Source organism: Acartia tonsa, chromosome 15 (genome assembly GCF_053477335.1).
Source record: "Acartia tonsa isolate MP-2025a chromosome 15, ASM5347733v1, whole genome shotgun sequence".
NCBI classification, from domain to species: Eukaryota; Metazoa; Arthropoda; class Copepoda; order Calanoida; family Acartiidae; genus Acartia; species Acartia tonsa.
Genome location: NC_137274.1, coordinates 1916242 through 1928107, shown reverse-complemented (window position 1 = coordinate 1928107; position 11866 = coordinate 1916242). Strand labels below are relative to the sequence as shown.

At 33.2% G+C, this 11866-nt stretch overlaps 1 protein-coding gene across 1 annotated transcript in view; it reads right to left on the bottom strand.

The window, feature by feature from the left end:
* Positions 1–11866, bottom strand: part of LOC145307644 (putative neutral sphingomyelinase) — a 44868-nt gene that overhangs the window by 1329 nt on the left and 31673 nt on the right. Inside the window, exons 7-14 of the mRNA XM_080150126.1 lie at positions 9600–9711; positions 9201–9269; positions 7967–8029; positions 7495–7566; positions 6203–6263; positions 4943–5071; positions 3253–3304; positions 1131–1187 (exon numbers count right to left, since the gene is read on the bottom strand). Of these exons, the coding sequence (XP_080006252.1) occupies positions 1131–1187; positions 3253–3304; positions 4943–5071; positions 6203–6263; positions 7495–7566; positions 7967–8029; positions 9201–9269; positions 9600–9711 (615 nt within the window). The remainder of the gene's footprint in view (positions 1–1130; positions 1188–3252; positions 3305–4942; positions 5072–6202; positions 6264–7494; positions 7567–7966; positions 8030–9200; positions 9270–9599; positions 9712–11866) is intronic.

The following is an 11866-nucleotide window of genomic DNA, read 5'->3' as shown; positions in this document are numbered from 1 at the left end:
ATTTTGACCGAAGCAAAAGGTTTTTTTTATTTGGGTAAAATTCGTAGCTTTTAGAGTGTTTTGCTTCATAAATATTGTATTCTGGTATAGAGTAAAATTAGGCCTTATGATTTTACTATAAAAATTCACTAAAAAGTTAATTCTTCATAATATATCAACGAATTAACATTAACATGTTTGTGTTCTCTCACTTATTTTAAAAACATAAAAAATGGCTGTAAAGGGTTAAATGACAAAAAATGTTCATGCAATACAACAAATTTATTTTTGTCACATATACAAATGTGTTATAAAATAAGATTATTCAAACTTATCTTTTAAAATAATTTTAAAAAGTATGTATCTTTTATGTGTATGGTTTTCATTCTTTTCATTTTAATTAAATAAAAAATATTTAACTACATTGGAAATAAGTCACTTTGTGAAAACACTCTTTTTTTGAATTGTAAAGAATTATATAAAACAAGACTTCTTATTGGTTAGATTTCAGAATTATTTGTTTTATTGTAAATGTTAGATTTTTCAATAAAATTAATTGTTTTGGAAAAAAAAATTATTTCCAATGAACAGAGTAATGTTTTTTTATTGTATCAATATAAAGTGAATTATATAAAAACGTTCTGTAAGCCACAATATTACCCGAAGTAAAAAAAGAGCTTTTGCTTCAGTCAAAATGATTACAGCAACACATAAAATTAATTTTTAAATCCCCCAAAAAAAGTTTATTGGGGACTTAATTCAAATTTGGGCTCTGTAGTCTTATTCTATAGGTGTCCTAGTATATTTTTGACCCCCCATTCAAAAATAGGTTAAAAACAGTTTAATGAACCAACCAATCAAAATAAATAAAAGTCCTAAAAATTTGTTAAGCTACCGAATAAAAAAAAGTTATAATACTTTGGGGACTAGTGTAATAAACAGCTCAATAACCCCTTCCCTGGAAAACAACCCCCTCCCCCACCCAAAAAAAGGTATAGACAAAACTACCCCTTCTAATATTACTATTAGAAGTTGAAACGTTTGGACACTCAACTTAATTAACCAACCAATCAAAATCAAAGTTCCAGAAAGTTATTATAAAACTTTTGGGACCTGGGAAACGTCCACCCCCCCCCCTCAAAAAAACTTACTTGTTAAATAGAGAAGCCATGAACAATGTGTAGATAGTACTTAAGACAAGCACAAATCTGAAATATTGAACAGTAATCCTTATAATAAAGTAACAGGATGTTTGTCTGCATATATGTCTGTACTGAAGGATCTTGCTAACTGCTGAACCGATATGATTCTCCTTTACAATGTATAGATAGTACTTAAGACGAGTACAAATCTGAAATACAAACAGTAATCCTTATAATAAAGTAACAGGATGTTTGTCTGTTTATCTGTCTATCTATCTGTCTGTTATGTATCTATCGTTATATCAAACTTTCTACCTGTTTATCTGTCTATCTGTCTATCTGTCTATCTGTCTATCTGTCTATCTGTCTATCTGTCTATCTGTCTATCTGTCTATCTGTCTATCTGTCTATCTGTCTATCTGTCTATCTGTCTATCTGTCTATCTGTCTATCTGTCTATCTGTCTATCTGTCTATCTGTCTATCTGTCTATCTGTCTATCTGTCTATCTGTCTATCTGTCTATCTGTCTATCTGTCTATCTGTCTATCTGTCTATCTGTCTATCTGTCTATCTGTCTATCTGTCTATCTGTCTATCTGTCTATCTGTCTATCTGTCTATCTGTCTATCTGTCTATCTGTCTATCTGTCTATCTGTCTATCTGTCTATCTGTCTATCTGTCTATCTGTCTATCTGTCTATCTGTCTATCTGTCTATCTGTCTATCTGTCTATCTGTCTATCTGTCTATCTGTCTATCTGTCTATCTGTCTATCTGTCTATCTGTCTATCTGTCTATCTGTCTATCTGTCTATCTGTCTATCTGTCTATCTGTCTATCTGTCTATCTGTCTATCTGTCTATCTGTCTATCTGTCTATCTGTCTATCTGTCTATCTGTCTATCTGTCTATCTGTCTATCTGTCTATCTATCTATCTGTCTATCTATCTGTCTATCTATCTGTCTATCTATCTGTCTATCTATCTGTCTATCTATCTGTCTATCTATCTGTCTATCTATCTGTCTATCTATCTGTCTATCTATCTGTCTATCTATCTGTCTATCTATCTGTCTATCTATCTGTCTATCTATCTGTCTATCTATCTGTCTATCTATCTGTCTATCTATCTGTCTATCTATCTGTCTATCTATCTGTCTATCTATCTGTCTATCTATCTGTCTATCTGTCTATCTGTCTATCTGTCTATCTGTCTATCTGTCTATCTGTCTATCTGTCTATCTGTCTATCTGTCTATCTGTCTATCTGTCTATCTGTCTATCTGTCTATCTGTCTATCTATCTATCTATCTATCTATCTATCTATCTATCTATCTATCTATCTATCTATCTATCTATCTATCTATCTATCTATCTATCTATCTATCTATCTATCTATCTATCTATCTATCTATCTATCTATCTATCTATCTATCTATCTATCTATCTATCTATCTATCTATCTATCTATCTATCTATCTATTTATCTATTTATCTATCTATCTATCTATCTATCTATCTATCTATCTATCTATCTATCTATCTATCTATCTATCTATCTATCTATCTATCTATCTATCTATCTATCTATCTATCTATCTATCTATCTATCTATCTATCTATCTATCTATCTATCTATCTATCTATCTATCTATCTATCTATCTATCTATCTATCTATCTGTCTATCTATCTATCTATCTATCTATCTGTCTGTCTGTCTGTCTGTCTGTCTGTCTGTCTGTCTGTCTGTCTTTATCTCTGTCTATCTATCTGTGTGTCTATTTAACTGTCTATCTATATATCTATCAATCTGTCTGTCTATCTATCTATATATTTATCTATCTATCTATCTAACTGTATATCTGTCTGTCTGTCTATCTGTACCTGACAAAGAAAACCAGAGCATCCACCAAAACACTCTCAGTCAGGAAGAATGCTATCTATCTATCTATCTATCTATCTATCTATCTATCTATCTGTCTGTCTGTCTGTCTGTCTGTCTGTCTTTATCTCTGTCTATCTATCTGTGTGTCTATTTATCTGTCTATCTATATATCTATCAATCTGTCTGTCTATCTATCTATATATTTATCTATCTATCTATCTAACTGTATATCTGTCTGTCTGTCTATCTGTACCTGACAAAGAAAACCAGAGCATCCACCAAAACACTCTCAGTCAGGAAGAATGCTAAATAAATATTATACAGGGGTGTATATTCTGAATAATATTCATTTTTTTTTCCCCGGCTACAAAATTTTTTATTTCCCCCCCCCCCTAGCTTTTTATCACCAATTTTTTTTACCAAGGAGGGGGGGGGGGGGAAATGGAAAAAATGTTTTCAGTTTTCTTAATTTTTACATTTTTTTCCCTCCAACCACTTTTTTTTTATTCCACCCCCCCCCCCCCTGAGCAGGGGATCCCATGTAGAATATACACCCCTGTATATATAATCATATTTAAAAGTAACAGGAGGCCAGTGTTTGATAGATTGGAAGAAATTTTGCAAAAATAATTAAAATTGAGAACACACAAAAGTACTAAAAACAGGTCTTTTTGCAGATTTCAAATATTTTGCAGTGATTGCGTGGTCGCAATTTTTGCATTACAGAAAAAATATTTTTGTACAAATAGAATTTTTTCCTAGGGCCGGACGATTTAATAGACACATAGATAAGAAATTTAGATAGATATACAGACAGAAAGATAGATAGATAGATGGACAGAGACAAAGATAAATAGACATATAGACAGACAGACAGAAAAACAATCAAACAGACAGACAGACAAATAGATAGTTAGATAAACAGACAGACAGACAGACAGTAGTTTACCAGAAAAAGACGCCATGAACAATATCAGAGACAAACCACAAAGCGCGGCGTAGAAAATCATATCACTAACAACAGACAGACAGACAGACAGACAGACAAGACAGATAAACAGACAGACAGACAAAGCTCAGCATAGAAAATCATATCTGTGACAACAGACAGACAGACAGATAAACAGACAGACAGACTGACAAGACAGATAAACAGACAGACAGATACATAGATAGATTAGATAGATAGACATACAGATAAACAGACAGACAGACAGACAGACAAACAAACAAACAAACAGACAGATAAACAGACAGACAGATAAACAGACAGACAGATAAACAGACAGACAGATAAACAGACAGACAGATAAACAGACAGACAGACAGACAAACAAACAGACAGACAGATAAACAGACAGATAAACAGACAGACAAACAGACAGACAGATAAACAGACAGACAAACAGACAGACAGATAAATAGACAGACAGATAGACAAACAAACAAACAGACAGACAGACAGACAGATAAACAGACAGATAAACAGACAGATAAACAGACAGATAAACAGACAGACAAACAGATAAACAGACGAGATTGATAGACAGACGGACAAACAGACAGACAAACAGACAGATAGACAGACGAGACAGATAAACAGACGGACAAACAGACAGACAAAGAGACTGACAGACAGACAGTAGTTTACCTGAAAAAGACGCCAGGAACAAGAACAAAGACAAACCACAAAGCGCAGCATAGAAGATCATGTCTGTGACAACAAACAGACAGACAGACAGATAGATAGATAGACTGATAGACAGACGGACAGATAGACAGACAGATAAATAGACACACAGATAGATAGATTTACATATAAGTAGATTGATAGACATATAGTTAGATAGACAGACACATATTATATATGCATAGATAGATAGTTACATAGATAGATAGACAGACAGACAGACAGACAAACAGAAAGCCAGACAGTAGTTTACCTGAAAAAGAAGCCAGGAACAGGAACAATGACAAAGCACAAAGCGCAGCGTAGAAGATCATGTCTGTGACGACAACTTTCTGGGCGCTCTTGATCAACTCCAGAGACTCAGTCACACAGTCATGGCGGGCTAGATTTAAATTTGTGGTTGAAATGTTTGTGCACTCAACCTAATTAACCAACCCCAATTAAAATTCATTAAAGTCCCCAAAGTTGTTAATCAAACGAATAGGTAAGGAAACAAGGATCTAAAGGGATAAAAAGACAATGGCCAATAAATTGATGTACATCACCAATTTTGATACATAAAATTTCCACTTCTGTAGATTATATCTAATGGTTGAAACGTTTGGACACTTAATTAACCAACCCCAATCAAAATTCATTAAAGTTCCCAAAGATGTTAAGCCAACAAATAAGAAAACAATGGCCAATAAATTGATGTACATCAACAATTTTGATACATAATGGTTGAAACGTTTGTACACTCAATTAACCAACCAATCAAAATTCATTAAAGTCCCCAATGTTGTTAAGCTAATGGCTAATAAATTGATGTACATCACCAATTTTGATGCACAAAATTACCCCTTCTGTAGATTACAACTAATGGTTGAAACGTTTGGACATACAACTTAATTAACCAACCCCAATCAAAATTTAATTAAAGTCCCTAAAGTTGTTAAGCCAACGAATAAGAAAACTGGGATCTAAAGGGATAAAAGACAATGGCCAATAAATTGATGTACATCAACAATTTTAATACACAAAATACCCCCTATGTAGATTACAACTAATGGTTGAAACGCTTGGACACTTAACTTTATTGACCAACCAATCAAAACTTAATAAAAGTTGTTAAGCCAACGAATAAGAAAACATTATTATAGGACTTTGGGGACTTGTGTAATAAACTGCTCATTGTCCCCTCCCTCTCTCTCTCTGTGACTAATATTTATTTCCAGTATTGCTTCAAAACCGATTGATATCCGCTGGATAAGAACCGGTTCGGTCTGCCATACTGAAAAGTCATGTTTAGCATTGCATTACAGGCAATTATCCACGAATAATAAAATAAAACATCATTGTGAATGTACATCAATTTATCAGCCATTGTATTATCCATTTAGATCCGTGATTATTACAGTTATTTATTGCTTCGTATTATAGACAGCTTTCCGCGGATTTTATGCGGATAGAACTGGATCTTATCCAGCGGATATCCATCGGTTTAGAATCTGTGCATAACTCTGTGCATTACCTTGGGAGAACTTGTTTTGATTTCTTCTGAAGACCAGATTATTATTAGGCACATCTCCTTCCTAATAATAAAACATATAAAAGTACCAGGATGTTTATGAGTCTGTTGGGGTAAGTTTGTTTAACATCATTGAGGATTTACTTTAGATCCGTGAGTTTTAACCAAAACAAGGATGACAACATCCATAAGTAGCGAAGCACAAAAAATCGTGGATGGAAATACGTAAAAGTAGATTTAAAGTGTATTTATCCCAAAAAAGTTTGAAAATTGGACCAAAAACACCAAATATATGGGGAAATATTTAAAACATATAAAAATAGCCAAAAAACCTGATAAAAGGCAGTCTGACCGCCATGGTTGTTTTCTTTAAACGACGGGAAATTTAATTTTGATATCTATAACTGAAAAAATTTTGAAAATCGGACCATAAACACTGAAGATATGGAGAATAATGTGATAAATACAAAAATAGCCTAAAACCTGCAAAAAGGCAGTCTGGCCGTCATGGATGTTTTCTTTAAACGACGGGAAATTTAATTCTCATATCTATAACTGAAAAAATTTTGAAAATTGGACCATAAACACTGAAGATATGGTGGAAATGTGAAAAATACAAAAATAGCCTAAAACCTGCAAAATGGCAGTGTGGCCGTCATGGTTGTTTTCTGTAAACGACAGGAAATTTAATTTTGATATCAATAACTGAAAAAATTTTGAAAATCGGACCATAAACACTGAAGATATGGAGAAAAATGTGAAACATACAAAAATAGCCTAAAACCTGCTAAAAAGGGGTCCGACCGCCCTTGATGTTTTATAGTTAATTGTGCTCCTTAATAATGGGAATGCTGTCAAAAAATTTCAGCTGTCTATCTTTAATAGGAGCCGAGAAAATCACGTTTCCCCTATTCTGTCTTACACGGACAGACGGACGGACGGACAGACGGACGGACAGACGGACGGACAGACGGACGGACGGACATTTCGAATTATAGAGTAGCTTCGCTACTAAAAAAGGTGTAACAATTTGGCGGAGAAATATAAAGTTTTGGCGGGAAAATATTGAGATGAGATTTTTATTGGGAGCATCTTTTCTATTATAATAATAAAAAAACATATAAAAAGTACCAGGTTCTTGGCGGAAAAATATCAAGTTTTAGCGGGAAAAAGTCATTTTTTGGTGGTTAAATGTCAAGTTTTGGTGATTAAATGTAAAGTTTTGACAGAAATATGTCAAGTTTTGAAATATTGATTTTTGGCGGGAAAATATGTAATTTTGGCGGGAAAGTTACCTGGCTCTTATCCTGGTCCAAATCTTGTATGAGTATTGTTGCCTGCACAGCTTCGTGATCACTGTAACTAACCTATATTTATATATATGAATAATAACAATTATTGAGTAGCAACACAGTTATGCCTCTATAGCAGGAAAGAAGGGGACATTCAGCTGTCAATTAAACTGTTACCTAATCAAAGTTTTATAGTAATATTTTCTGTTTTATTGGCTTAGAAACTTTGGGTACTTTGATTGGTTGGTTTATTAACTGGAGAGTTAAAACGTTTTAAAAGCTGATTTTAATCTACACAAGGGGTAATTTTGTGTATCATTATTGGGGAATGTACATCAATTTATCGGCCATTGTCGTATCCCTTTAGATCCCTGTTATCATTCCGTATTATAGACAGCTATCCGCGGATATTATGCGGATAGTATGGCTGAGAACCGGTTCTAATCCAGCAGATATTAAACGGATCCCTGGTTACCTGTGCTCCATAGGAAGATGGAATCCTGACTGGAAGGGGCAAACTACACTCCACAGCTCTGGCCTGTAACAATAAAATATGTTCAGCAATGACGTCAAAGCTTTTTTCGGGGGGGGGGGGGGATGTTGATAGTTATTATAACATAAATCAAAAGCGAAGCTTTTCTATCATTACCAGAATGTCCGTACTTCCATTTTAAACATATTGATTTTTTACTTTTTTTAACAACAAATTTTTATGTGATCTAATTATCCGGTTGATCTGATTTTGGTATACTTCCATATTATAAGCCAAGCAACTCTATAATCAAGTCCTAAAAATGTAAGTATGTCCATAAATATTATTCTGTATCAAGCAATTTTTCAACAAATTAAGTTACAATTTTGCTTCGACATTTATATTCTGATTATTCAGTTCTGACACTATACAAGTGTTAATGTTCGTTTGTCCTATTATTTCAGTGCTTCGCTTTTATGGATGTTGTCATCCTTGTTTATATTTATATATTACATACAGCTTTCCGAGGATAACAAAAATAATTTAAATTTTATGATTTTTATTTTAATTTTAGTGAAAAATTGTCTGTAATAAAAAGCTATCATAATTTTTTAGCACGACTAGGACCCGGTTCTAATCCAGCAGATATTAATCGGTTTCGAAGCCAAGTAATAGAATTTTATCGGCTTGAAATAAAAAAAAAACATTTCTAGTTATTCTTGAAGTAATACTTGAGCATGGGGCTTGAGCTAGCCCTGATGTCTATATTAAAGGATCTCTTATACTCCATGAGTCTTCGGTCCAAACTTTGGTTAAAAATGGTTGCTACTGCTGCTATGTCAGATGCGCGAGACATAAATAGTTAGAGTATGGGGAATGCCTTTGCCCAAAACAGGCGCAACTCATTACCATGCACAGTGAGTTAGGAATTCTCAAGACAAAAACCCTAGGCGATTGAGCGCGTTACATTGCAATTTAAAAAAGGACTTGTACCTGAAGCGTCACCGCGCCTCTAGAGTCAATAATCAATGGTTACTCAATGAAATGAATTACCTTTGTATTTGGACCAGATGAATACATGATGTAGTCAATTCTTTTTCCATTTGGAAAATCATTCCTCTCCGTATTATAGACAGCTTTCCGCGGATATAATGCAGATAGTATAGCTGATAACCTGTTCTAATCCAGGGGATATTAATCGGATTCGAACATCAAATGAAACAATGAAATGAATTACCTTAGTATTAGGTCCAGATGAATACATGATGTAGTCAATTCTTTTTCCATTCGGGAAATCGTTCCTCTCCTAATTTTTAAAAATTGTATAATAAGGAAAAATAAGAAAAGTTGTTTGGGCTCTGGTACCCAAAGTCTAAAGTCCTAGCAAATAAAATGAATTTTAGATCATTAACCAAGCCAAGTACCCAAAGTTTTTAAAATGAGCCCAAATTAGTTATGTTGGTTAAAGTACCCAAAGTTTTGATTGATTATTACCCAAGCGGCAGTGATGGTTTTGTAGGAAATTCCACATTTTATTTTGCGGCATTCTGCCAAAGTCCCCAAAGTATAAAAATTTAGCCAATATAAGAAAAGTTTGTTCTAGTACGCAAAGTTTTACAAATTAGCTAAAAATTACCCAAGCGGCAGTGTAGGTGTTGTAAGGAGTTGCACAGGTCTCGCCACCCTTGCCCTCACTCACAGCCACGGGGTTCAGCTCTGCCCAACAATCTGACAACTGGCTCACAGTCCTGGGGGACATTGAAAATTAGGGTTGGGCCGGATATCCGGCTGGCCGGATATCCGGCTGATTTCTAATGCCAGATATACGGTAATTTGCCAGATATCCGGCGTTGGTCAGATATTCGGCCTGATACTGGACATCCGGCATAAGTAATCAACCGAATTTCCGGCCAAAAAAGTATCCTACCCAACCCTAGTAAAAATAAAGTAAGATGATTGTCTCACATGCAATACAAACCAAAACTTCCCCCACGCTAAATTTTTAATAAGTATATTCTTAAATCCCACCAATATTTATTTTTAATAGGTATCAATTAGCCAAAAATAAGTTGTATCGGTCCAAGAGAATCAATATAATAATTCTTGAATGTTAGTAACTTCAATATGTAGCACATTTTATACAGTGGAATCCTGCATGTTTACTCAAATTTTTAAAAATTGGCCAAAAATAACAAAAGTTGCATTGATTCTAGTACCACTGTGAGGGTTTAAAGGGGGAGGTCATTTTCTAGTAAATTCCGTAAAGGTGTGTAAAGGTGTGTGTGTTATAAGGCCTAAAAATAGTAGTAGAACGATAAGGTGCTCCTTATTGTTCTATTCAATAGGGAATACAAATATATAGAGCACCTTATCGTTCTACTACTATTTTTAGGCCTTATACACATCTCACCCGAAGGCGTGTTATGTTAGAAAAAACCCCCCGCTGAAACGGTTTACACAGGATGTACTGGGACCTCATGGTGGTTTCAGAACATGCTTTCCCTAAATTGAGTTAGTAGCTTCCCATAGTAGAAAATTTTAAAATTACTTTTGGTGATCAAATTTTACTTTTAGTTCTAGACTACTTTCACCTAACCTGCTTTATTGTCTTATTTTGCCTTTCATTTTTATCATGCAAATTTGCTCACATTACAGTTGAAATGACAGATATTGGAGCTTTCTAAAAAGGTCTCTAACATTTTTCTAGCTCTAATACTTTTTGAGATATCTTATTTCAAAGTATTGCTGAAAATCATCTTTTACACAGCAAAATGTTGAAATATAAAATTAGTTATTTTAGAGTAAATTACAAGTATCTTCATTTAAATTTCTCTAATATTGCTCCAAATTAACCAAATTGGACAGTTAAGGTGCCTAAAACTATCTACATTCAATGGACAATCTAAATCCACACTTTTTGAGACTTTATAAGTCAACCGGAGAACGCTAAAATGTAATATCAATAAAACAAATGTAATTTAATTTTAATTATAAATCACTTTTAAGTCATTTTTAATAATGTAAAAGGTGTTTTAAGTTAATAAAAACTCCTAATTAATTATGATTTATGATTTTACAAATCACAGTACTAGTTTAAAGTACCTAATAGTGTATATTAACAAAAAAAATGTGGCCTAAGAATAAATTGTGTCTTTTATTATAAATGAGATCATTTATGAAAGTCTTTTAATTACTATGTTTTCTTATTTAAGGTGTCAAAAAATAATTTTGTTTCATAAGGTTATAAGAAATTTAAAAGGCCAATAAACTATTCTTAGAAAAAATTACTAGAATTAGTAGATGACATTTGTAAACTGCTTGGAAATGCTTAAAATTCTAACCAATTTTTGGTTTATTTTCTATGATTATGTCTATTTTTCTTACAATATGTTTCTATTTGTTCAAAATATCAGATGATTTGTTATGCCGATTTCACAAGGCATAAATAGTCGAACCAACAGAAAAGAATTGTAGAGTAACCACGCATAAAATAAAGAGGGGAGAACCAGCCTATATAGGTACAGACTATATTTATGATAGTAAGGAGAAAAAGCGAATATTAGAGTAACAATGGAGTGCTATAAAAAATACATAACAGAACAAATTTTTCAGGTAGAAAACAGCTACATAATGAACAATTGGATATACACACACAATAGAAGAAATAAGAAGGATATAACAAGAAAAGATATCACAGAAAAAGAAAAATATTATAATTTTAAGAAACATGTTTAAGTATTACATTGATAGTCATTTTTATTTTTATAATGTTAGTGAGTCTAAAATAACTCCATAAGAAGAATGCAAAATAGGATATACGTATTTTTGGATGAGTCATCGCTATGCATATATATATATATATATAGGTATACAAACGTTTCAACCCCTTATGGAAAAACAACC